At 51.7% G+C, this 27,249-nt stretch overlaps 1 protein-coding gene across 3 annotated transcripts in view; it reads right to left on the minus strand.

The window, feature by feature from the left end:
• PIK3C2B (phosphatidylinositol-4-phosphate 3-kinase catalytic subunit type 2 beta) overlaps window positions 1-24,672 on the minus strand; it is a 65,677-nt gene extending 41,005 nt beyond the window's left edge. Inside the window, exons 1-3 of one of the 3 annotated variants that reach the window (XM_059144966.1) lie at window positions 24,219-24,672; window positions 19,322-19,382; window positions 1,026-2,055 (exon numbers count right to left, since the gene is read on the minus strand). In XM_059144966.1, the coding sequence (XP_059000949.1) occupies window positions 1,026-1,967 (942 nt within the window). In that variant the 5' untranslated portion in view covers window positions 1,968-2,055; window positions 19,322-19,382; window positions 24,219-24,672. Of the gene's footprint in view, window positions 1-1,025; window positions 2,056-19,321; window positions 19,383-24,218 lie in introns of those variants that run through there. The other 2 variants (XM_059144965.1, XM_059144967.1) reach the window with 2 other exon arrangements.
• Between the last annotated feature and the right edge of the window lie 2,577 nt (window positions 24,673-27,249).

Here is a 27,249-nt window from a genome sequence, read left to right on the forward strand (position 1 = left end):
TATGTTTTCTAAATATTTTCACTGTGAAAGCACGTGGCCTGTGGAGACAGCAGCGCAATGTGATTGTCGCTAATGTCACCGAACTGTACACGTCAGATTGGCCAAGACGGTAAGTTTTATTCTGGACAGTTCCCCGCGTAAGAGAGAGAGGAGAGAGAGATAGGCAGAGACACAGAGGGAGACACAGAAATAGAAGCAGAAGGACAGAGGGGTGCCTGGGTGGCTTGGTGGGTTGAGCCTCTGCCTTTGGCTCAGGTCATGATCCCAGGGTCCTGGGATCGAGCCCTGAATTGGGCTCTCTGCTCAGCAGGGGGCCTGCTCCCCCAGCTCTCTCTGTCTGCCTCTCTGCCTACTGTGATCTCTCTCTGTGTGTCTAATAAATAAATAAAATCTTAAAAAAAAAAAAAAAAGAAGCAGAGGGACAGAGAGCAGAGAGAAAGAGATAGGCAGAGACAGAGGAGGGGAGAAATGGAGAGACAGAAAGACAGGAAATAGGGAGACAGAAAGCAGGAACCAGCAAGCTCCAGAACAAGACAGACCAGAGCTGTGTGCCTTGGACTGTCAGGAGGGCTGCTGAGGAGTCTGGACCGGGGTCTGGTAACCAGCGAGCACTAAACACTGGTTAATGCCACGACTGAGCCTCCTCATCACACAGCGCTTTGGGCAAAGCAGGTCAGAAAGCAGCAGAAGCAACCTGTCCAGTCCACAAGGCCACTTGGCCACGAGCCACCATGAGTCCCCTCAGCCCGGCTCCGTCCTCACCTCATGAAGCGAGCACACGCTAAGAACTGAGACACCTGCCCCCTCCCACAAGGACTGTCTGGGTACAAAACTCAGCCCTGAGAAGGAGCCATGGCTCCACTGGTGCCCCTCTTCCTCTCCCCAGCCAGGGACCAGGGAGCAGAAGACAGGCAGAGGGGTGAGTGGGGAGCGGATCCGGATTTGGAACCATAGAGAAGAGAGGACTACCCTTTTGTTTCCGAATGGCGCTTGGAAAGGCAGAAGGAATGTAAGGAGGTCCTCACCGGAGCGGCGGAAATCCGGCGGTTCTTGCCTGGGGTCATATTTTTCCCATTGGCATAGCGGGAGGCATAGGTGCGCGGCGGCACCTGAGGGGGCATGGTCTTGCTCCGGGCCACCGGCTTCCCAGGAGTGTCCTTGCCGCCGAAGTCCAGGGGCCCCCGGCCCTCCTTCCAGCCCCTCGTGGTGTCGCATAACATCTCCGCATCGTAGGTGGATTTTAGGTTGAGCCGTGTGATCGCGTCGTTGATACCGTCATAGTCCACAGGCCCCAGGAGGCGCCCTGGACCCCCACCCCCCAGTCCCTCTTCCTCTAGGATGCGGCGCCCTAGCAGTTTTCCTGCAGGTTGCTCCACGGGAGAGAACGTGTTGACGTCATTGGGCTGGGAGATCTTGGAGGAGGAGGGAGACCCCTTTCTGGGAGGCAGCGGAGGGGTGTCCCAGATAGAGACGCGGGGAGGCAGAGGAGGTGGGGACAGTTTCTTGGAAGAGCCATCTATGTCCCCTGGTCCTAGGTCCCCAGGGGACAAAGAGAGCCCCTCATCTGAACCATCAAAGATGTAGAGATAGTCTCGAGCCAGAGAGCCTTTGGGCCAGGGATCCGGGCCAGGCTGGGAGCCCTGGGAGGTAGAGTGGTTGGATAACCCTTCCTGCGGGGAGAGTGAGTTGTAATTGAGGGTAGGATCAGAGCCAGAAAGACCGCGTAAGAGCCTGAGGTCCTTCTGCCTTCCTGCCGGCTTGCTGTAGAAGTCTAGGACGGGCTCATCCCAGCTAATGAGCGAGGGGTCCGTGTTCTGCTTGGCTCTGCTCTCCTCCTTGTCGTGCCGGAGCCGGGACAGCGCGTCGTACTCCATCTGCAGGGCTTCGGCCATGGCCAGCTCTTTGCGGCTGATGCCCACCGACTCCAAGGACTTCCAGTGCTCCCCATTGCCCTGAGTCGAAGACATGGTGAGGATGGGCGATGGAGGAGACAAGGAAGTCTTCTACTTCTTCCCAGTGTCAGGGGTACAGGATTCTGGCATGGTGTCTGGGCACCTGCAGGCGTGGGGTATAAAAAACATCAGTCATCCAACCACGAAAAGACTCGAATGAATGATGGGATTTGGGTGCCTGCTTCTTAAGTGCCTACGACAGATGGAAAGAAACAAAAGGATGGAGACAAAGAGAGATACCAAGACAGCTCTATGACCGAATCCATCCACGCATCTTGCCATTCATCTATCGATGTCTGGTCCCCCGCTCCCATTCTCCTCCCTCTCCTGTGCACCCCGAGGAAAGAAGGAGGCACCCTGCATCAGCCAAAAGGAGATGGCAATAGGGGCTCTTCGATCCATTTAAAGAGGACCATTCACGGGACGCCTGGGTAGCTCAGACGGTTAAGCATCTGCCTTCTGCTCAGGCCATACCAGGGTCCTGGGATCGAGTCCTGCATCGGGCTCCCTGCTCAGCAGAGAGTCTGCTTCTCCCTCTCCCTCTCCCTCTGCCTCTCCCTCTGCTTGTGCTATCTCTCTCTCTCAAATGAATAAATAAAATATCTAAAAAAGTTAAAAAAAAACAAAAGAGGACCATTCTCATATTCTGCTGGTGGGCAACGCAAAATAGGACAACCACTTCGGGAAACAGGCAGCCTCTCGAAAAGGCCAACATCTACCTAGCACATGACTCGACTATACCACTCCCAGTCACTTATCCAAGAAAAACAAAAGCACGCATCTGCACAGACTCATATATACATATTCATGCCGCCTTATCTGCCACAGCCCCAAACCAGAAACCCAGGTCTGTCCACCAACAGGGGAATGGATTAAAAAACCCGCTTAGGTCCACAAAATGGCACTAACTCAGCCACAAAAAGGAATGAATTACGGATGCATCTCAAAATAACTATAACTGAGTAAAAGAAGCCAGACAAAAAAGTACCAATACGTAGGGTTCCATTTATATAAAATCCTGGGCAAGAAAACCTACAGTGACAGAAGGCAGATCAGTGGTTATCTGGGAAGGGGGAAAAGAGAGATGGATGACAAGCTTAAAGGAGACTTTTGGGGGTGACAAATATGTTCATTAGATTGTGGCAAGGGTTTCATGGCTATTTATAGATGTCACAAATTATGGGACTGTATGCTTTAAATAGGTACAGTTTATTATATGTCCATTATACCTCAATAAAGATATAAAGTTGGGGCGCCTGGGTGGCTCAGTGGGTTAAAGCCTCTCTGCCTTCGGCTCAGGTCGTGATCCCAGGGTCCTGGGATCAAGCACCGCATCGGGCTCTCTGCTCAGCGGGGAGCCTGCTTCCTCCCCTCTCTCTGCCTGCCTCTCTGCCTATTTGTGATCTCTCTCTCTTTGTTAAATAAATAAAATCTTTAAAAATAAAAAAAAGCTATAAAGTGAAACAGTCCAATGAAACAGACCTCATGACCACTCAGCCTACACTAAGATCCTCCCCAAACAGACCAACATGAGCCATAAAAAACAAAGCCTGGCCAAAGGTGAGACAGGGGTACCTGAGGAATAACAGGTGTGCCATATGGATTCCCCTCGGCCCTCAGGAAGCCGGGCAGGAAGGCAAGGCTCCCAGGCCAGCTGATCCCGGCTACAAGCAGCCCCCTTCATGCACTCTAGTGCTGGTATCCTTTTCTTTAGAGCCCATGACAGGAAGACAGGCACTGAACGAATGGCTGTCAGGATAAGGCTCGCCTAGCCCAGTGGTTCTCAACCCTGGTTACCCATCAAAAACACTGGGGGCACTTTTTAAAAAGTACTGATGGCTGGGTGTGCTTATGAGATTCTAATTTCACTGGTCTGCGGTAGAGCAGTGGTATTTTTTAAAACCCCAGGAGATTCTGTCTATGGCCGAAGCTGAGAACCACAGACTTCTGTGTGTATGTGGTTCAGATTAGGCAAGGAGGGTGTGAAGTAGCCATTTCTGGCTCTTGGCGCCAGCAGCCAAGTTCACAATTTCACACAATTATCACAAATGATTCATTCTGATGTATGGCTTTTACCCAGCAAGTAATCAACACAAAGCATTCCTTGTGACTTGAAAGTTGAAAACATCAAAAGGAAAAAGGTTCAGGTAGATACTTGGGTGGCAAATTTCATCAGGTCCCAGATGAGTTAGGACAAAGGTATCCCTTGACCTGAGGTACCTGCCCAGGACCCTGGTGTTTCGGTCAGGCCCGGGCACAGAACCCTGGCCTGGAGGGCCGTGGCTGACTTGGTGAATTTCAGTAAGTAGTTCCCTGAAGATTGAGCAGCCCAAGCCCAGCCTGGGGACATACGAAGTGACTCTCCGCCTGCTGAGTCTGCCTACCCTTCAACAACTTCTTATTGATCACTTTTTACCTCCAGAGAGTAAGAGGGAGTCTTACTATTTGAAATCTAAAGGAATTAGATGAGCAGACAGAGATACCCAGAACACAGCTGCTGGGAGTTGCGAAACTGGTCCCAGGAAAAGGTCCTGGTATTTAGACAGGAGACACCAGATAAACGCTCCAGGCTGGACCAAGACTTTTATTCCAGACAGTGTTAAAACTTAGGGATGTCTACACTTGACCTCATTTTTGGTGTCACGCATGCGCACACATACACAGCAGTCTCCTCTCTGGTTGTACAGTTTCCTGGACTCTCCACCATTTCTGGGCTTCTCTGTCCCTCTGGAAGTCAAGTCAACTTGTGCTCACCCCGCTGTCCTTGGTGTCACAATGTCCAGGAGGCAGAATCCCCATCAGCAGTAAACACCAGGGACATCGAGTGTGATTGGGGTCCTGTCACCAGCACAGCTGGGACGTGTCCTGAACACCTGTAGTCCTGGGATGAGGCTAATGCTCAGGAACCCTAGGGGGTGTCTCTGTCCCCCTGGGCGGCTCAGCCTGAGACCCTCTCTGGGCTTCAGTTGCTGCCTGAGGCTAATCAGTAGATTGATTCTGGGACCTCAGGCTCAATGCTGCTACCCTGGAGCTCAAGGCCAATGGAGACATGACACATACCCTCCCTGTGCTCTCCGGGCTGGGCTGTCATCCACCTCCAAAGAGGCTGGACCTCTGGTGAGTCTTCTGTCCCAACCCAGGGCCACAGGGCCTGTGACCTCAGGGAGAGTTCCTCTTATCTCCACCTCTACTCCACTCACATGCAGGACCCCTGACAGAAAACTTCTGGGTCTGGGCAGCCTTGGGTAATAGAAATTCCTTCTTCTAGTCATGGGTGCCTGAAGGAATAATCGCTCTGTCCTGAACGTGCTGAACACGAGGCAGAGGGAGGAGAGCTGCCCTCCCCGGAGTCCTATCTGATCCCAAATCTTTCCTTCCTGGAGGCTCTGTCTGGGGTTGGTAAGTCCATCCCTGAGATGGCTCTGAAGTTCACAGGAACAGCTTCTTCTTGAGTTTTACTGGGCACCACCTCAGGATTTTTTTACCTGCAGGACCAGACCCGTGATACAAAACTCATGACTGCAATAATAATAATAATAATAATAATAATGATAAATCAAATGATTTTAGAAACAAGATTATAGACCTCCCTCCCTATTCAACTTCAAACAGAAGGCATTTCTCTTTCATTTTTTTTCCCCATCCATGCTTTTAACCCTAAATTCCATCCATTTTCTCTGTAATACACACACACACACACACACACACACACACACAAAGACGTCTGGGTGGCTTAGTTAGTTAAGTTGTCAACTCCTGATTTGGGTTCAGATCATGATCTCAGGGTGGTGAGACTGAGTCCCATGGCAGGCTCTGCACTGGGCATGGAGCCTGCTTGAGATTCTCTCCCTCTGCCCACCACAACCCCTATTCCCATGAGTGCCTCCTCTTTCTCTCTCTCTCTCTCATTAAATAAAATAAAATAAAATAAAAATTTGCCTTCACCAGGCACCATTATAATAAAGAGGAAAACTGAAGCCATTGGAAATAATCTAACTTCCTGCCTCTCTCACGCACAAGTTTATCCACACTTGCACACAGTCTCCCTTTCTTCCTTTGGGTCTCAGGGGAAGTGGGTTCCCGCCTCCTGCTGAGGCACAGCCTCCTTGGGCTCTTGCCCCATCACTGCCTCCCCTCCAGGAGGAAGCCCCCAGAAGTCCCTCCCCTCTGCTGTACCTTCGTCTCTTCTCCTTACTGGGGTCTCTCTCTTAGCACATAAACGTGTCCAGGCTGTTTCTAGCCTTAAAAAGGAAGAATAAAAAACAAAAACAAAAAACCCTACACCCTAAGCACCTTCTCTTGCCTTTTCGTCCTCTAGCCAATACCTTCTCTGTTCTTCCTTCCCAGCCAAGCTCCTCGAGAGCACAAGACACATAAACTTTCCCAATTCCTGTTTCCCCTTCAGTTCACTGTGATCTGGCTTCTGTACCCATCCTTCTACAAAAACCACCAGCAGCAATGATGTCCAGGCCATCCAGTCCCACAGAACTGACTGACTGATTGACTTTCTTTCTTTTTTTTTTTTTTTGAAGATTTTATTTATTTATTTGAGAGAGCGAGCACAAGCAGCGGGGAGAAAAAAAGGGAGCACAGGGAGAAGCAGACTCCTGGCTAAGCAGGGAGCCCGATGCAGGACTCGATCCCAGCACCCCAGGATCATGACCAGAGCCGAAGGCAGCTGCTTAAAAACTGACTGAGCCACCCAGGTGCCCCTCCAAAGGTATCTCTGTATGTCCGGACATGACTGCTGCATTTCACTCCCCTGACCCTTCCCTTGGCTTCCATGACACTTTTTTCTGGTTCTCCCCATGCTTCTTGGGCCTGCTCTTCCTTTGGCCACCCCTGAAATGTTGGTGTTGACTCAGGACTCAGCCACTGTTAACACTCTCTGCTCGGGCAACCTTGCCTCTCATCTCCTATTTGTTCCATTCGTGTGTTGGAGCATATCCAAAGGGGCATCTCGCCCTTCAAGTTGATATGCCCACCCATATGTCCAAAACTGAACTACCACCTTGTCTTTTCCCTTCCCACAACCTCTCCTACCTCCTGGTCCCCCACCTTGGCAAAGGATGCCCGACAGCCACCCAAGATTCATCCTTCACCTGGACCCCACAGCCAGTCACCAAAGACTCCATCAAGAAGCAACTTTTCCTCATTAGCATTCCTGGAGCTAGTCCCTCCCTCTGTCCCAAGGGCCCTTATCTTCTCCTGACTGAGCTATCATCATGGGCTCCTAACAGTTCTTCCTCCTTAGCTGCCCCTCCTTAAGGCATTCTCCCCAGAACAGCTAGAGGGCTCTTTCTAAAGGGTAAACCTGATCGTCCCACTCCCTGCTTCCACCCCTTCAAAGGCTCTCTATTTGCTTCCTTTACAAATCCTTTATCACCGGCCTCATCTAACTCTCACCGGCTGCCATTCATTGGCGCAGACACAATACCTTTCCGATTTTGTTCAACATCCTTCCTTCCCGTGGGCAAGTCCTTCCCAGCTCCCTCTCGCTTTCTGCCTGTGGGACTCTAACTCACCCCTCAAACTCTGCTCAGACATCGTGTTCTCTGAAACCCCGGATTGGACTAAGGGCCACTTTATTTGTTTGTTTGTTTATTTATTTATTTGAGAGAGAGAAAGAGAGAGAGAGAGAACATGAGAGGGGAGAGGTCAGAAGGAGAAGCAGATTTTCCGCTGAGCAGAGAGCCCCCAATGTGGACTTGACCCTGGGACTCCATGATCATGACCTGAGCCAAATGCAGTTGCTTAATCAACTGAGCCATTGGGCCACTTCTTCATGCTCCCAAGAGCACCCTTTACCTACCTCAAATATAGTCTTAAAATAGTACATTCAGAATTAAATAGGTATGGACTTGTCACCCACCACACCACCATTAAGTTCCTTAAGTTCCAAATTCACCTTATTTCCACTGAGAAACATACTTGAACTGGGACATAAGGTCAGTGCTTTCCAGTGGCAAGAGTATCTAGACGGGGGGTGGGGGGGGCACACTTGGGTGGCTCAGTCCAGTAGGCTTCTGCCTTCGGCTCAGGTCATGATCCCAGAGTCCTAGGATCAAGCCCCACATCAGGATTCCTGCTCGGCAGGAAACCTGCTTCTCCCTCTCCTGCTCTCCCTGCTTGTGTTCCCCCTCTCGCTGTGTCTCTGTCAAATAAATAAAATATTAAAAAAAAAAAAAAAAAAAAGAGTTTGTAGGCAAAAGACAATAGACCAGTGATCAGGGAGCAGCTGGTGGCCTTCCTTGGGGTCCTACAAACACGGGACTGGGTATCGCCTCACCGAGCTGGGTTTGGCATCTGTAAAGGCAGGTGGGCGGACAGACAGGACCACCCCACAAAGTGCCTTCCCGCTCTGGGCCTGGTTTCCCGCTCTGGTTTCCTTGAGTCAAATTTCTCAGAGGACGCCCAAGCCACATCCCGGAGCTAAGGGGCAGCCTCAGCCCTGGGAGGAAAGAGAAGAAAAGGTCCATGGGTGCTCCCCGGGCCTGGCTCTTGAAGTTCTTCCAGAACTGGAATTCAGATGAGGAAAGCCGAGCTGCCCCTAACCACCATCCCCTGGTGCCCGGCCAGGACTCCGCCAGACGGTCAGCGCGTGAGGGATCCGAGGTGAGGAGGCGGACGAGCAGCAGCCCCCGCAGGACCAGAAGAGCCACCCCTGAAGGTAGAGGGAAGGTACAGAGCAGCAGCCAGGCACAGGGGAAAAGACAGAAGTCAGGAGCAACCTGCCCAACGACCTGGAGGTAGAGAGAGCTGGCTTCCTCGAAGAACTCAAGCCCCAAAGTTCAGTTTCTGGGATGGGTGGGAATACACAAAGTATTTTAGGAAACAGAGTCTCATGCTTCCAGCCTCCCCCTCCCCTTCCCCAATTCAGCTCCCTCTCTGCCAGCCTCTGCTGGATTAACACATTAGAAATTGCTCTGTTCCCCTTAGTCCTCAAGGGCTCCCACAGATTCTGGGAAAAAATGCATGTAGGTCCCAGGAATGAGGTGGGGTGTTAAGGACCAGGGTCTCTGCAGCCCATCCAGGAAGAGAGAGCTGAGTACTACGGTGTCTTCTCAGGTCCATCTTTCCAAGAGCAGGTGCAAATTGTCCAGGAGACCAGTTCAGCCACAAGCACGTACTGTCTACACCTCCCCACATCAGCGCCCGCTCTTTCTCTGCTTAACCACTTGCAAGGAAGATGCAAGCACTTCACCTCTAAATCCTTCAGCCTGAATCACCAAAGAACTGGGTCATTTCCTACATAAACACGATGCTATTAGCACATTGTTGACACAATAATAGTATCTGATACAGAGCCCACATCTGACTGCCCCACATCCGAATGCTTCCGATTGTCATCTGGGAAGTTTTTCCAACATACAGATTCCCGGCCCCTCTTCTGGAGGGTCTGACTTAGTAGGGTGAGTCCTTGGACTCTGACCATTGCCAAGCTTCCCCAGGAATTCAGATACGCCACCAGGTCTGACCCTACAGACCACAGTTTTGGGAGTGCCAGGAAGGCAAGAGGCAAGTGGGGGAAAGGGAGCCCACCCAGCCCCGGGCAGTCAGCTGGTGAAGGAAGAGTGCATGCTTATGGGCGAGTAGCTCGGTGCCAGGGTCTGAACAGCACCAGGCACCAAAGAGTCCACAGGGCTGCCAAAGGATGGCTGGGGGGTGGCAGGGGAGGGAACGGGGTCAGGGCAGAGCCACACAATGGTCTGGAGTCAAAGGGTAGAGAGAAAGGAGGGGACACTCCAGCCAGCCAGTGGGCTCTGCTCAGCCCCTGTGCCAGAGAGGGTAGGGCCCCAGGGGCCAGCAGTGATCCCAGCGGTGGGCAGAGAGGGTTTCCGGCTGCCTGGCGGGAGGGCACCTTTTGGGAACGACTCTGAGCTGCTCAGCCGGATGGGTCTGGGTCATCTCCTCCCACCCAGACCCACAGAACTGAATCCCGATGGCCACCGAGGGCCCGCTATGTGGCAGGCGCCATGCTCGTCCTTGAAGCAGTCAGGTGACCGCAGCACAGTTCCAGGGAGCTTACCGTCCAGCAAAGGTGACCGGCCTACCCATAAAGAATTCGATCCTCCCACCCCTTTGGGGCACAAGGCAGGGAAGCTCCGCATGTCTTGGCCCATCTTCACTGGGCAGGGAACATGGAGAGCCGTGAAACAAGATGGTAAAAAATAATATAAAGGGTCTCGAGCCCCCAGCTTCCGGCATCCCGACTTTTAATAGTTTTTAGTAAGGGAAGAGGACTCAGTTCTAGGACTACCGAGGAAGGGACCTTCAGCACTGCCTCTCAGAATGAAATGGGTCAAGGAGTAAGAAGCCATTCAGACTTAAACCCTTTGGCTTCCAGAGTTTTGTGTTCAGAGGATCCCTGCCCCTCTCCACCCTCCAACACCCGCACTTACCCATACCAAAATCCCACTGGCTTTGCAGCCAGGGACCCATCCCCCACTCCTTGCTCCATACACCTGCTGCCCTACCAACCCACCCCCCACGTCCCCATCGCCAGAGGCTCAGCTGGACCCGGGAAGATTAGCATCCCTGCATCATGAATCCAGCAGGAAGGTGTATCTGAAAGGTCAGCTCCCTGTCTCAATCAGACAACCACCTGATCCTGGCTTCTGCACAGCTCTAGAAGCTTCTCTAATGTCAGGCCCATCACTGAATCATGAACCGACGTATCTATGTTCCTCCTCTGTGGCTATCGCTTAGTTCTGAGTGTGGGAAGACAGAAAACAACTGTCTATGCTTTCTTCTCACTCACCCAGCCCCTCTCTAGCATCCCCTTGGCCAAATTAAAGCATTCCTACATGGTTCAGTCTTCACTGTTGAAACTTTACTCTCCATCCCTGGGTTCCCTGGGCCTACTCTGGACATTCCACTCATCTGCAGCCAAAGTTCATTCCAGAGTTAGCAGAGGGCTCTCTGGGTCTTAGAAGCACAGAGACAGACGCTAGGAGCCTGTGTGACATGGCTAGATACAGCTGCGTTCCCATTCAGAGTCCGAAAGTCCTCAGCTCAGAAATCAGGTATGCAATTCTTTCAGTGTACGTGCGTGCACACACACACACACACACACACACACAGGAGCCCTGAAAAATCACAGATCCTACCACAAACCCTGCAGAGATTCAGGACTCGAGTAAAGAAAGTCAGGGATAGAAGAGTTCAGGCGGCTTGTGGCTCCTTTCAAAACTTTCCTTCCTCGAGCTGGCGACGGAGATCAGACAAGGGGAGCTGGCAGTCAGCTGAACGGAACCCCTGGCAAAGAGGGAAGAAAGGTCTTGGCAGTGTGTGGCTCTCTAATCCAGGAACCATCCCAGGAGCCAGAGCAGCCACATCTCCTCTCCGTCTGGTCTGCATTTCCTGCTCCCCCCCCTCCCTGCCCCCACCTGCGCTGGGCCACCACAGCCCATAGAACCAGCCCTTCTAGTTCTGATCCGCTGGGTGCCCTGCAAGGAGCAGAATGGTTAAGAATTACTCTTCAGCTTCCTTGGCCATCGAGAGACAGGCAGTGGGACAGGATGGGGGTCGGGGGAAGGAGCTCTCCAGCAGGACCTTCCCTGGCCAATCCTGGTATCCAGCTGAGGGAATACCTAAGGAAAGCTCTTTAGGGACAAGATTCTCACCAGCCCATCCCATATCAGAAAAACCACCCCAACATTTCCAAAGACCAACATCTAAGAAACCGTAACCTCTCCAAGGATAGGGGAGACCCCAGGAAGTACAAAGGAAACCCCACTGGGAGGAGGGTGTAAGAAAGCGGGTGGCGTGGGGGATTGGCACACACTACCCCTCAAGGCCTTTGCCTCCCCTCTTCAGCTCTGCTCCACAGCACCAGAGGTCTCCTGCAAGGCCTACACTGTCCCCTGTCACCTCCAGCACAATCTTCAGGCCAACTTCCCCAGCATGTGTCCTCTGGAATCCAGTTCTCCGGGATTCCTGTGAGGGCTAGGGAAACTCCCTGGAGGCGGCCAGCCCATTAAACAGGATCTAGAAAGCGGGTCACAGATGTTCCCATGCAGCCACGGCACCAAAGGGAGAACAGAACACACCAAGAAGTTTCTGCTCTGCCTGGAGGGTTCACCAGAGGAAGAGATGAGAGGCAGTGGGGAACCACCTCACTGCTCCCGAGCTCAGGCCCTCAAGTGCTCACGGGCTAGGCGGGCCCAGCCCACCAGCATCTACAAGGACCGAGTAGTACCTCAAATTATGGCCCAAGCCCATGGCAAGGAGAGGGGGTATATCCTGAGGTAATTGCAGGGGCAATGGACTAATGAGACTGCACCGAATAAGGCCAGTGGGACCTTGTCCTGAAGGACCTCTTTGCTGGGGATCAGAGCTTGGACTTTTAAGGGAGCATCTGCAATGAATTCAATGCTAACAATGCTTTGGTTGTTTTCTGGTAGCAACTTCTTAGACACCTGAGAGGCTCTCTTTCTTCTCCATGACTGGGTCCTCCTGTCTACTAGAGATAAGCAGACCAAGGCCCAGTTAAGGGTCAGGGACTTTGCCCTGGGCCTCACGCCGGAGCTGCGGCAGAGTGGGGAAGGGTCCACAGCCTCGATGTGGGGAAGCTATGTGGTGCTGGGACTCAGGGATCATCCTGAGTCCAGCCCTGGGCTATCTATCCCCCAGCAAGTACTCACTTGGCCCAGACGTGCCAGAGCCCCAGGATCAGGGTGACAAGGACCCAGAACAATCCAACACGCAGGAGTACAGAAAGTGGGGCCTGCAGCCTCCAAGTGGTGGTGCCGACTGTGGGAAAGCTGGGGCGACTGCCCGCAGGCCTGCATGAGGGCCAGTGGGCAGGGACAGGCTGTGTGGGCGGTGGGCTGCCCGCAGCTGAGAGCCACCTGCTTGGCTGCCGGGAGGGCAGAAGCAAGTTAAGCAGAAAAGAGCTGAGCTAGTCTTCCACGGGAACATAGGGAGCCGAAGGCCAGGCCCCCCCCACACCATGCCCAGGATAAGCTCCCTGCCTTCTCCCAGGAGGAGGGCTCTGCCCCCTCCATGAGCCCTGCCCACTATCCCTCTGCTGCCAAAGTCCCTAAACCAGCAATCTAGACTTGCGATCTGATAATAAAGTGTCTTCGGTGAGTGCTAACTCCACTCCTCAGATCAAGAATATCTCTGAGAGACAACAGTCATTGTTGGGGACCTAAAGCCTCAGTAATCACCCACACCTTCCCCGACGTACCCCACACCACTCACTCCCTTCCCTGGGCACCCTCCACATACCCGAGACTACCTCTTCCACCCCCTCCCTCCCCCCTCCACACCCCTACCTTCCCCCAGACGCCCACATGCATCCCTCACTCTCCATGCATACTCCATGCCCCGCACACCTCCCGCAACCCCCATACCCTACCCAATCACAGCTGCCCACGCGCAGCCCCCATACCTTCCCCCACACCTTGCTCACTCCCTCATCAGCTCCCTGAGAGGAGAAGGAAGGAGAGGAGAGGAAGCTGGGTTAGACACCATGAACTCACAATCTTACTGTCACAGGCAAAGAAGTCTGAGAAAAGCAGACAGAAGGTTGAACCCGGAAGAAAAAGAGAAAACAAGAACTTTCAGCTCCAGAGAGCAGCTCTAGGCCTTCCCTGTCCACATTCCAATGCACTGGAGGCAGGCCCGCAGGGCACCAGGGAGCCAGAATGCCAGGGAAGAGGATGCCAGGCAGATGAACCCAGGAGGGCCTTCGCCCAAAGGCCACGTCACTTGTGGCAGGCCTCCGTGTTGGTGGGTTACTTCCTACCGTCAGGGCACACTGGAGAGGCCCTGGGGTCAGATCAGGGTAGGAAAGGGAAGGGGTGCCCCTCTCAAGCACCCCCATCTTACAGCCCAGAAAACACACACACACACACACACACACAGAAAACACCACCAAACATCTGATACTAATTCACACAGGGGTGTTAGAGGCCAAGGTGTTAGTCCTGCCCAGGGACACTAGACATTTGCATTTGAAAAGCAGAGTCTGAGGAGGAGAGGAGTGCCCAACCCAACCCTTTCTGGAAGTGGTGAGGGAAATTTCTAGTGGCTTGGGAGGAATGATCCATTAATTAAAAGGTAGGCAGGGTGGGTCTCTGGTGCTGGCAGTGACTGTTCAGAGCTTCCCTGGTCTCAGCGCCTGAGGCCGAGGCAGCTCTTAACCCCAGTCCAGAACACCTGTGCCCCTCAGTGAGGCCCAGCAGGCAACCACCCCCTCCAGTCCCGGACCTTGGCTACTGTCAGCAGAGACTGACCGAGGTGGCTACTGGCCTTCCTCAGTAGCTGTGAGGTTCCACTCCACTTTTCCTGGTAACAGGCAGGATATCCTGCTCAGGTCAGCCAAGGACACTGAACCTAGATAGAGACCAAGGATTCCATTTTCGCCAGGTCAAAGGAGAAACCCCACTCGGAATGCAGGGCCCTAGGAGGGAACTCAGATTGAGACCTTCCCCAAGATGGCCTCTCAGTGTTCGGAATCCCCAGACCACAGGGAAAGGAAAGCACAGATGGGGACCTGGGGAGGAGGCAGCAGGCAGTGTCCTGTGGTACCAGATCCCAGCCGGGACTCCCCGTATCAGTCTGGTCACCCCTGTCCTGATGGTAGGTCCAGTGCCCTCACCCCGGGCCCATCTGCCCTGAGAACCTAGTAAAGACTCCCCATGCCCTGTTTCCCCGACCAGCTGCCTCTCAGGGCCTCCAAAGTCCCAGGTGCAGCTGCGAAGGCTCCCTCTTCCTCCCTGCTTTCTGTCTCTCTTCTCCCTACTCTGACTCAAGAGCCTCAGACGCTTTCCCTGGTCAAGTCCTCCAATTTTTCCTTACTTCTGCTCCTCGTTCTCAACACGCTGAGGTGGTGTGCGACACAACAGACTGAAATGGTGGCCCTGGTGTCTGGGGCACAAGAACAGCACATTTGCCTTAGATGGCATTAAAACAACTTTCATCTGTGCAGAGGGCTCAAGACAACTTGTTTTTTTTCTAAGCAGGGAATGACCTAGGGCATGGGGGCGTAAGGCAAGGACTCATGGCAATTCCTTTTGGTGTCGCTCTGGATATGCTCTGATGCTTTGCTCCTATCTCTTATGCCCCACTCAGTGGGGAGGTGTCATCTATGAGACAGAGCTCTAGTCTACATGGGCAGAGGGGTAGACCAGCTGCCTGCCCGGCACAGGGTAGCACACCCCCATCCCATCAGTCCCACCTTCGGCCCAGGGAGGCCCCTGGGACCCTCACTCGGGATCCACCAGGGTAGCAACTGCCAGAGGCCATTCTCAGGAGGGATTAGCTGACATTGCTTGCAGCTGGGTTAGTGTCCCAGGGAGTGGCCATATGTGTGCAGGCCTATCAGGGCCAACGTTCCAGAAGCACCTTGCGGAAATACCACTCCAAAGTATGTAAACACCATTACAGAGTCTGTCAAGTTAGTTCCCCCAGGGACAGGCCTGCTATCAGGACAGGAGTGGAGGTGTCATACTTTGTCTGGGTGAAAGGGAGGAAGGAGAAGGCGGGGCAGGGCTGGGGAGAGGCTAAGCAAATACGAGCAGCATGAAACAGAAGGAAAGAAGGAGACCTGTTTTTCCCCTCCGCAAGTCTGTGCCAGGTATTGTCTTCTTTAATCCTGACAACAATCCTTCCGTGTGGATATTAATATCCTTACTTAGCGGATGAGGGAAGTAGAAAACAGGAAGAGGACTGCAAAATTTACCCAAGGTCGTACAGCCCGCAGACGGTGGAATCAAGAATTCAGTCGAACCGTGTTTGAGGCCAAAACTCTTCGTGTTTTTCCCATCCCGTAGAATGGGCCCCAGGCACATCCCTGTTTACTGAAAGCGCAAGCTGCCTTTAGTGATCATCCCAATACGGCTCTGCGGTCCCCCTCGAACCCCAAAACACTTCTTCACCTCCCAAGCCACTCAAGAGCAAGCAAATAATAAACAAGGAAAAAAAACAAGACAGCCCACTGTTTTGCAAGTAAGGGGACCAGTGACCAACTGTGTAAATGGGTGAAGAGGAGAGGGGGATACAGGCTTTCAGTTATGGAATGGCAAGTCATGGGAGTAAAGGGCACAGAGAAGCCAGTCAGTGGTACTACAGTAGTGTGGTGGGTGACAGTTGGTAGCTACCCTTGGGGTGAGCACAGCGTAACACAGAGAAAAACCGAATCCCTATTTTATTTTATTTTATTTTTTTAAGATTTTATCTATTTATTTGACAGAGATAGATCACAAGTAGGCAGAGAGGCAGGCAGAGAGAGAGAGAGGAGGAAGCAGGCTCCCTGCTGAGCAGAGAGCCCGACGCGGGACTCGATCCCAGGACCCCGAGATCATGACCTGAGCCGAAGGCAGGGGCTTAACCCACTGAGCCACCCAGGCACCCCCCGAATCCCTATTTTACACAAAGAACCAATGACCAGAGGGGAGAAATGACTTGTCTAGAGTCACATAGGTAGTCAGTGGCAGAAGTGGGACTAGAACCCAGAGGTCCCAGACTCCCACTTCAGTGCTCCTTCCAGACTGAGTCACAACCAGTCTACCTCCAGGGAAGGAAATCCCAGCCTTCCTGTTCCAATCTCTCTCAAACTGGTCTACACCTTTCCAAGCTTTGGATTACTTTCCTTAAGTGAAATAACCTACTGGAAGCACCTATCAGGCACCAAAAATTACTATTCTTTTATCTGAACAAGTGAAACAGCCTTTTAAGGAGGTCTGTCTCCCCACCGAACCCTAAAGCATCTGTGCTCCACTTCCAAGATAACCTTGCCTCAACGTTTCTGTTCCTGTCATCCTTCTGAGGAAAAGGTTTCTGTCTCTCCCTTTCATTATCAGACCTTCAAGAGTCCCCACACTGAGTCCAAGCCCAGGTCCATGCATGGCCCCCAAACGCTGATGGTTATTAACCATTCCCCAGGGCAAGCTTTCCCACAAATCTTCAGTCACGCTCATGCCTTCTGGAATATTCTCTGCCTTGCCCTCTACAAGGGCCTGCTCTTATATTTGAGCCTGTTCTCATCTCCTAGGCCTGAAAGTGACTTCTGTTCTCTTTTGGACAACTCTAAACACAGCCATTTTTACTGTTTCGCATTATACCTACTAGTGATTAGAATCATCTTTGTCCATGGACGTGATTCACAGTTACAAAGCACTTTCACAGACAGAAGCCCATTAATCTAAGAATAAAATTGATCTCTTATTTACCTTTGCCTTCCCCACAATGCTCAGCCCAATGTTTCACACCAGGGACAGAGCTGTTAAATACTGTGTTTGGACAGTGATCAGACCAACCCAGACGAGAACATTTAACACCTTCCTGCTTTAGGATTAGAGATTCTGAATGAGGAAGGAAAAACTGTAGTTTATTTTTCCAGGTTGATATCCCATAGCATTTATTAGACTCTCAGGGTTTAGAGGCCCCCCCAATTATGAAGCACCATGGTCCTAGCTTCTACGCTTCTCTGAAATGCTGCCTCAGATTTCACCAGCTCTCGGAGTGGCGGTGTGACAAGTGCCTCACAGTGAGCTTATAGGAATGACCCCGCCATAAAGCAGTTCATCCATTCACCTGCAGTTTTTGGAGTCCAATGTGGTTACCTCAAGGTCATGGACCATACTGAATTTAAGTTTGTATCCCTAATAACAATTGTAACCACCACCATTTATTAAGCCCTTCCTAAGTATTGGGCACTGTTCTAGAGAGTTAGTTCACTAATGAACTCATTTCATTTCTACCACAGCCTTTTTTTTCCCTTGGTACTATTATGTTCCCCATCTTACAAAGAGGAAACAGAAGCACAGAGAAATGAAGTAACTTTCCCAAGATCAAACAACTAGTATGTAGGAGGGCCAGGCTTTGAACCCACGGAATTGACTCTAAAGCCATACTCTTACTTATATACTACATTTATAGTGCCCTTCAGTTGATGAATCAGTGAATATAAGAATGAAGGAACAGAGGCACTGAAGATGTTTGTGTCGGAGAAGAATTAACCAACTATTAATTAACCCACTTTTTGTCTCTACCCTACGTTACCCATAATACTATCCTGAGTCTTTCTCAAACTTTCCCTAAGTTCAGGCAGAGGAATTTCCTGATCTACCAGTATAAAATCCCTCTCAGCAAAATAAAGAAGCTTCATGAAATTTATTCTTAGTGAGCTGAGTTCTCTCAGAACACAAAATCCAGAAGGGCAGGGGCTGTCCTCTTCACTCGTGTGCCCTGAGGAGAGTGTCAGGTACATCGTGAATAAACTGTAAGATACAAACTCCTTCAATGGGTCTGGCCAGATTAAAGTACCTTCACCTCACCGGCTTTGCCTTTCACTTTGTCCCCCAGCCCAATTTCTACACATTGTTCTGATCTCGGCTAACATCGAATTTCTTCCAGGAAGTCTGACTACCCCAAATGCCCCCCTTATGAGTTTCCAAAGCATCCCATTCTCCCCCACCCACCCACTCACCCCACAGCCTATTTACTTGTCTGTATTCCCCACTCAACTGTAAGTTCTGGAAGGCTCTCTGTCCTCGCCACTGAAAGCACTGACAGTCATTAGTGAGCCCTCAAAAACATCTGTTGAATGAATGAATGAGTTCTTTCTAACCATTCTCTTCTGAGACTTCTCTGCCTTTGAGGCCATAGCTTCTTCCACAAACGACTTTGAGAACAACCCTTTCTGTTGTTAACTGACTCTTGGGGAAACCCCATCTCATTCAGAACTTGGGCCTCATCAGCACTTTTCTCTCAGAGGTCCCTTACAGGGGAGTCCCGGAGGAAGAAACACAGGTGCCGGAGGTATCCTGACCTGGATTCAAACTGTGGTTCTTTTCTAATTATCTTTGGCATGTTTCTTGATCTTCTTTTGAAGCAAACCTAATCTGAATTGCAGCTGTCCCATTGCTAAGGTCCCATTTTCACCATCATGGCTTCCTCTGAAGTTAGGGGATGGGGAAAGTAAAGATAATGTCTGAAAAATTACAAAGTGGGGGCGCCTGGATGGCTCAGTGGGTTAGGCCTCTGCCTTCGGCTCAGGTCATGATCTCAGGGTCCTGGGATCAAGCACCGCATCAGGCTCCCAGCTCAGCAGAGAGCCTGGTCCCCAACCCCCTGCTTGCCTCTCTGCCTACTTGTGATCTCTGTCTGTTGAATAAATAAATAAAATCTTTAAAAAAAAAAAACAAAAACAAAAAAAGAAAGAAAAGAAAAGTTATAAGGGGACAACACCTGAAACTAAATGTTAACTAACTGGAATTAAAATTAAAACTTAAGGAAAAAAAAAAAAAGCAAAATCTGGGGAAAAAAAGAAGAAAAAGAAGAGGAAAAGAAAGAAAAAAAGCTACCAGAGGACGGACACTCAGTGCTCCTGGCTATTCTTCATCACATACTCTTACCCTTCTTGGTACTTGAACTTTTGTTCCGGTGGCTCCTTCTCTCCTTGTGTTCCAGAACCATCTGCAACAGTGTTGTGAAAATTGCACTTGAGAGAATTTGCCAACCCTCTGGAACCACTCTATCTTTCAAAGTCACTTGTCAGGGAATTATATCTATCTTTTCCCTTAATTAAAACAAAACAAAAACAACTCTGCCTTCTTGAAGTCTAGAGTGGAAACATGAAATCCTGGCCATTACATTTTGGGAGGAAATAATAGAGATGTTTTCTCCCAGCTTCCCCTAATACCCAATTTGCAAACGATCTCTCCTTTTTGGGTCAGAATTAAATATACTTTAATGGTGCTCCTTATCAGTTTAACTTCCTTTACTTATCCTCAGGAAGACCTAACCACAGGGCGAATCAGGAACGTGGCAGATGCTCTGCTTCTGGAAAAGACCGACTCTCAAGAGATGTTTCAGCAGTGGAAAAGCCCCATCAGGACACTCTCCTGTGTTCTGGATTCGTCTAAGACCTAAGACAAGAAAGGCTCGTATCTATTATCTATTTCTTCTCCCTAGCAAGGCACACTGTAGCATTTCCTCAAAATAGAATCTTCTTGGTTCTTTCCTCTTTCCCCCTCACCCTATGTCTCCTGGTTGGCTGTCAAGGGTACCAACTACACTAAGATAGACAGAAGAACTTAGCTAGAGAGGAAGCCTCTACGCAAGCTTACTCCTGGTGGGCCTGGGCTTAGCCGGGCATGGACAACAAAGCCATGTTGAGTAGAGCAGCTCTCATTCCTGACACCCACCTCCATTTGCAGAGGATACAGGGAGAGGAGACAAGGTAGAATCGAGTCTCCAGGACAGGACCCTCAGGAGCAGAGACTAAGGACACACAAAGCGTTGTAGGAAGAACTGCCAAGAAGAAAAGAAAGCATTGCCACCAGGAGATTGATCTCACCAATCTAGGGTTGGCTGGCGGGAGAGAGAGAAAACTGCAGGAAAAAGGGAATGAAGAGAGTTTTCAGGAAGGAACAGAGGCAGGAATGATAAAGCATTGGTGAAAGGAAAACATTTTCTGAAGAGGCAAATGATCTCTGGTTCCTCTTGGATATACTACAGAGCCTCTGCAGGGTGAGACTTCCTATGGGAAGTATTTCAAAAGAGGAAGGAGTGAATGGCTAGATCCTTCGGCCCCAGGTTCTGTGTTCTGCCTCAGGAATACTGAGAACTTCTTTCCTCTTCCTTCTCCTGACCTTGAGGACCTCTGCTCCACAGCACGAACAATGTCTTCTATGTCCTTAATGTCTTTAACCAACACATGAATTTGGGGTGAGTGAATTCCATCATTAGTGCTCTGAGAGAATTCCCCAACAATGAAATCACTGACAAGGTCTGCACACGATTGTGAAGTGCTGAAAGGTAGGTCCTGTCGTCAGTCATATTGTGATCCAATGGGGCAAGGGTAAAGTTCTAACACTGCTAGTAACTGTGTGACCTTGGAAGAGTCACTTCATTTCAGAGAAATGACCTCCAAAGTCCTTGCCAGTTCTTTTTTTTTTTTTTTTTAAGATTTTATTTATTTGACAGAGAGAGAGAGAAGTAGGCAGAGAGGTAGGCAGAGAGGTGGGCGGGGGAAGAAGCCTCCCTGCTGAGCCGAGAGGGGCTCGATCCAGGGATCCTGGGATCACAACCTGAGCCAAAGGCAGAGGCTTTAACCCACTGAGCCACCCAGGCCCCCTCCTTGCCAGTTCTAAAGCTGTATGCGGTCACAAGATACGCAAGAGTAACAGCCTCCTACGTTTCATTTTGTAAAACAGGCATGAAATAAAACAGACACAGAAATACTAAAACAAAAGATTTGCCTTGAATTTCCAGAGTACCCCAAGTCCCAAACCTCTTACTAATGTTGCCCAGAAGGTAGCAAAATTACTCGATTTGATTACCCCTAGTCTTCTCCTTACATTGAGGTAGGGATATGAATGAGAAAGCAGAAAAAGGTAAGGCAGGATCTCAAGGAATTCACATACGTGTCCTTTGACCCCCAAACACCTGGGAATTAAGGAGGTGCCGTGCTAGTCCCCTGCCCCTGGGAAGTTTATTATCTAAGGTACTATCCCAGTCTGGTGACCTGTCAAGGGCGTTCAAGTAAGGGAATCTGGTCTGAATGAATTTCATTGCCCTTTCTGTCCTCCCGAGACCTGGTATCACCCTCACAGTGGCATCGAGGTTATGAGCACAGGGTCTGGAATGAAACAGCCTGCTTCCAATCCGTCCTCTGTCATTTACCAGCTGACTAACATCAGTAAATGTTAGCTATTATATTATTTGCCAGCTCAGCACTACCCTGTCTATGGACAGTAGCCCACCTTTGGTGGGTCTTTGTTTCCCTACTTCCCTACAGATATTAGTAAGCAGCGTTTCCCTCTCTCCTAGCTCCCATCCTGCCAACACTTTTTAAAGAGAAGTAACCCCCCCGAAAAAAGAGAAGTAACCCAAGAAATAGCTACCTTGTCATCTGCCCATCACTCTTCCCTCATCCTAGATTCCAGCACATTCTCTATTCCATCCCTTTCTCCCACTCCTTTCGCAAAATCCACCAGCTATCCCTCCCTTGTTGTAACCAAGGCTAACCTCAGGGTGTATAACCCACACTGGTCTAGTACTCTGCAGTTTCCAGAGTGCTTTTGCACACTTAATTTTGTTCAGTTCGTGGTAAGCAGTGTATTTCATCTTTAAAGCAATCTCGTGAGCCAACGGTATGTTTCCCCCATTTTACAGATTATACAAACTAAGTCTTGGGTTCATAAGTTGTCCATGCTCACACTCACACCGGGACTCTAACCCAAGCCTCCTGACCCCAATTCAACCCACTATATTCTCTACTACTCTGTTTTATCAAGTCCAAGTTCACATCCTAGGAGCACGAGGAGCCTGAAATTTACAGCCAGCCACGAACCCCTCAAAGGGAACACAGTTCTCTCATTTTCCTCGGTGCTGGCTGTGTCAGGGCTGTCCAAGCTAAAGGATCAATCCCATGAGGCACCTGCAAAGCACCTAGGCCAAGTGCGGTGAGGAAACCAGAGAGGGGACCAAAGGCCCACAGGGCTGTGGGGTGTCTGCTAGAGGGCCACTGTGTCATGGCAAAGACCAAAAGCATTCCAGGTCACTGGGCAATCCCAAAGGAGGCACTCAGAGAAAATCCTGAGGCCCCAGATCCATGGGGCCTCCTTCCCCTATGCTTCCAGCTAGAGGAAAATGCACAAGCTCCCTCCCCGGCGAGGGCTGCGAGCTTGATCCAATTCAGAAACACACACACCCATGCACACTCAGCAGTAAACTCAGAGTCATGGAAATCAAACCTTGAGCTCACCCAAAGGCCAAAGGAGAAGCAGCCACAGCTTCAGCCCAGGGCTCCGGCTCACAGCCACCGGTCTCCTCAGGCACTAGATGCCAGGCAGTGCTAGGAAATGGGCCTCTGCTTAATTTTTCCATGGACACAACCCCAGATGGGGCTGCCAGGCTCTGGAGGAGATGAAGTTCTGAAGCCCCATGACCTCTCAGCTGTAGGATGCACAGTTGGACTTGGGGAAGGAGGAATACTTGGGGATCGGGTTTGCCACCCCCTGGAACGCTTCTTTCCCAATATCTTTCCAAGGCCTAGCGAGGTGGTGGTGTAAGTTTTCATTCAGCAACTGATACAGGGTTGGAATTCAGTGCAAATTGCTTACATCTGCTTGGCCACATCCCAGACAGCCAGGTAGTTGAGAGAGAGGAGGGGCAGTGTTGGCCCACTTCTGGAAGCCCGGGTAGCTGTGCGCTCAGGAATCTGGTGCCATGCTGGGACCAGCCAACCCGGGGTACAAAATTCCCCAACAGAATTGGAGAGGGGGGGAAGCCATCAGGGCACCAGGAGACAATAGAGATTCCATCCCAGGCGTGGCTGGTGGGACTGGGACAGGGAAGCCACAAAGACCTCGAAAGGGGGTGGGGACGGAGGGGGAGAGAAGGTTGGCCTGAAGGAGCAGGAGCAATGGAAGATTCTTCTCTCTCTCTCTCTCTCTCTCTCTCACACACACACACACACACACACACTCACACACTCTCTCTCACACACACACACACACACACACGCGCGCGCGCGCGCGCGCGCGCGCGCGTCTCTCAGCCAACCAGGGTGTGTACACTAACCTCATACATTTGGTAATCTCTTCTCACAACCCAGGAGCTAGCCAAACCCCTTGGCTCCCCACCTCACCCCACCCCAGCTTGGCAGCGTCCCCTGGGCTTCCTGCTGCTGCGACTGCTCCCCAACATCAAAGCCGCCACTGTCGGAAGCCGAAAACGAGAGACAAGTACCAGCCAGGAGAGCAGCGCCTCCCCGGAGGGCCCAGAAACTCGGGCCTGAGGGTCCCTCTCTTCCCCCTCCAGCTTCTCCCGGTGCTGCAGTACCCTTATAAGGCAGAAGCCAAGTACGCCCTCCGTCTGGCTAAAAAATGTATATATTCCCCAAGCTAGATGCTGACTTTTCACCCACTGCAAGGGAAAGCGCCAACCCCCGCTACCCCCACTCCGGGGCAGGTCTTGCTTTTTATTTCTTATCTTAAACAAACCAACCCCCCCAACCACTGGCTGGCTCAGATCGCCTTGCAGCTGGGAGCCAGGAAGTGTGCTGAGAGGGAAAGGAGTGGGAAGGCGGTGCCCCGGGGCCCGAGACGCCCCGAAACTGCAGGGACCGGGTGGCGGCGGGGGTCGGCCACCTGCAGGGCGCCGCCGGCCGGAGCTCTCGCAGCCACCGCGTCCGCGGCTCGGCCGGCCCCCGGGAGCCCAGGGCTCCTTCCATTGTTGCCCCTTGGCTGATGCCATGTTGGAGCCAGAGCCCCCTGACCTCCGCTCTCTCGCCGCGCGTCCTACCTGCGCTCGCTGCGGGCTTCCCCGCGAGGAACCGACGTGGCGTGTGCTCGGCGACAGGGGCTGCCGGCTCCGCAGCTCCGGGCGTCCCCAACACCCGGGCGCGCCGGCCGCGCACCGCCCGCTCCCGGGCCGCTCCCCTCTCCGCGCTGCGCGCCGCGCGCGCCGGCCCTGGGGCCCCCACCCCGGGGCGGCAGGGAAGGCAGGAAAGGGCGCGGGACCGGCTCCGGAGGGGGGGCGCGGGGGAAGCCCTCCGGGCCACGAGCGTGCGCGAGCCCGCAGAGTCAGGCCACCCCGGGTGAGACAATAGCTGGAGCAGCGGGCGGGAGCGGAGAAGCCATCTCCCGGAGATCCGGCGCACTGCACGGCGACGCGATGCGCGGCCAGCCCCGGCCTGGACAGGCAGCCGCCCGGCCGCCCGCTCCAGCCCGCAGCGCCGAGTCGGCGGCGAGCGCGAGGGCGGGGCGGTCCCCGGAACCCTGACCGCCCTCCACCTCTCCCGCCCGCCTCCCGCCTCCCGCCTCCCTCCCTCTCTCCGCCGCCGCTCGCTGCCTCCCTCCCTCCTTCCCCGAGGGGGCGCGGGGGCGCGGGGGCGAGCGGCGCGCGGGCGTCCGATTGTGCTCGGGAGCCCGCAGCCGGCTCTGCAGCGTCCCACTCGGGTGAGATCTCTGCAGCTGGGTCGTTACTTTTCCCCGCGGGGACCCCTTTGCTCAGTGTCAGATGAATACCAGCTCGCTCTGCTGAAAAGGAACCATGGGCAGTTCGAAGACTTTCCCCCACTGCATTATTAGGATGGCGACGCCTGCAAAAGCCCCTACCTTGAGGGCGGAGGTGGGGGTATTGGGGAAGCTGTCTCCGCGCTGAGCACTCAGCCCTGGTGGTGTTTCTGTACGCCCGAGTGCCTCGTGCGACCTGAACCCCAGAGGATAGCAGTCCTGAGGGGGAGGGGTGCTAGAGGGTCCTCCAGCCCAGCTGTGGTAGTAGGTTATGTTTAAATGTTGACTCGAAGTGCTTTTTTTGAGCAGTGGTCTCTAGAAGAATTTTCTTAAAGACTCCACCCAAAAAAAAAAAAAAAAAAAAAAAAAAAGAACCAAAAATTGGCCAGCTCCTCATTTGCATTTACTTTGCATGGTAACTAAGATCTCCGATCTCAAAGTACAATTTCCTCAAAACTTGAATTTGTTCTCTCCCAGGGCTCTCCTTCCTCTCTGGCCGGTCTGCAAGGATCAACACCTGGTTCCCAGCCTCCCTCCCCTGCTTTCCCCTTCAGGTATGGGGTCTCCAGGCTCCCAGCCTCACTCAGAAGCCTGGAACTCCCTAGCCAGGGTTCCCATGGAAACGTCTGCCAACCTACCCCTTTCCTGGTCTCAAGGAAATATTTGTTAAAATGCTACTATTTCAGTCCTGTTTAGGGTTTACTAGAGTTTAAAAAAAAAAAAAAAAAAGCTGGAAAGGCCTTTTTAATAAGATATGGGACCTCTAAAATTTCCTCATTAATACAAAACTGCAAAAAGCCAACACAATTCCTAGATTCGTAAAGTTAGAGAACTTGAGACTCCAAAGTTCAGTAAGAGGATATTTATTAAGTAGGGAATTTGACTAAGCAGAAGAAGTCCTACCGGGAGAAAGCAATGTAAAAAGCGAGTTCCCGATGCAGAAGGATTTCTTGGGATTTTGTTTTGTTCTTATATAAGACAAAATCTGAGTGAATGTGAGGGACCCCTAATTGCAGGCTACGTTGAGTGAGACCATAGGAGGAAAAGCCCATGACGGGGGAGACCCGAGCTTGTGTTTCTTCTCTCTACTCTTTGCCATGTGGCCTTGGGTAGTCGTGCTCCAAGCATCAGTAATAATGATCAGTTTCATTTACCACTCAGGGCTCTTGTGAAGAGCCAATGAGAGAATGTCCGTGAACCATTCCGATGACTGTAGACAGAATGCTCTGCGCACACATCATAATGGAGATGTTATCCTCAAGAGCCACAGCAGATAAAAACACGCCTCATTCACTTGTTCACAGTACAGATATTTGCGACCCTTACTGTGTGGCCGTCATCAGGCTCAGCTCAGAGGCCCAAGAGAACAGAGTGGCCTAGGGGCCATCAGTATGTCTGTTGCCAGAGTGAACATTTCTCAAGTGGGGAGCTAACAAGAAATAAGCCTGGCTCTCTGGTTGAACATCCTATCAAAGGCTCTATAATGCCCTTTGGTAGGGAGAAAAAATTTCCTTAGAAACCAGCGCATGCCAAGTTTAGATTTGGTCCTGTGGGTGACAGAGAACCCAGGGTGTAGACAAGTGGAGCTGGGAATGATCGGAAAACCTTCTGGCATATTACATAGGAGGATTTGGAAGATGCGCTCTGTGCCTTCCCTTTGTCTCTGCAGACTCAGTGTTCACCGTGGGCTTCCTAGTAGAGGGTAACCCCTGGGAGCCCTGGCAGAGGATTGGAAGGAAGGAGGTTAAATAGGTCTGGGTATTTGCTTCTCAGCAAATACTCTCTTTGGAGTCCCTGTGGGCTGGCCGCCACCTTCAACCCAAGTTCACAGCTCCCTCTGGGTGGTTCCCTCTCCTTCCCCGGGCTTTCTCAATGCAGACTATCTCAATTGGCTTCTCAGACCTGGGAGTGGAAATTCGCTTTCCTGCTGGCCCCAGTGTGCGGCTCACTATTCCTGTGGATTTCCTTCACCCTGCTGACCCTTTGTAAATTATCTCTTCAAACTGGTGTGTGCCATTTGTTTCCTGCCACATTAGGAGTATGGGCCGAGAGCTCACAGAGGCCATGACTTCATTCAGAGTGCAAGACCAGAGAATCTCAAGACGGGGCCAGGGCTGTAGCAGTGAGGAGAAAAAGGAAAGGACAGATACAAGTAATGATTAGAAAGTCAAATCAAGGGGCACCTGGATGGCTCAGTGCGTTAAGCCTCTGCCTTTAGCTCAGGTCCTGATCTCAGGCTCAGGGTCCTTGGATCAAGCCCCGAATCACATCAGGCTCTCTGCTCAGCGGGGAGCCTTCTTCTCCCTCTCTCTCTGCCT

The sequence above is a fragment of the Mustela lutreola genome, chromosome 14, assembly GCF_030435805.1.
Source record: "Mustela lutreola isolate mMusLut2 chromosome 14, mMusLut2.pri, whole genome shotgun sequence".
Classification (NCBI taxonomy): Eukaryota; Metazoa; Chordata; class Mammalia; order Carnivora; family Mustelidae; genus Mustela; species Mustela lutreola.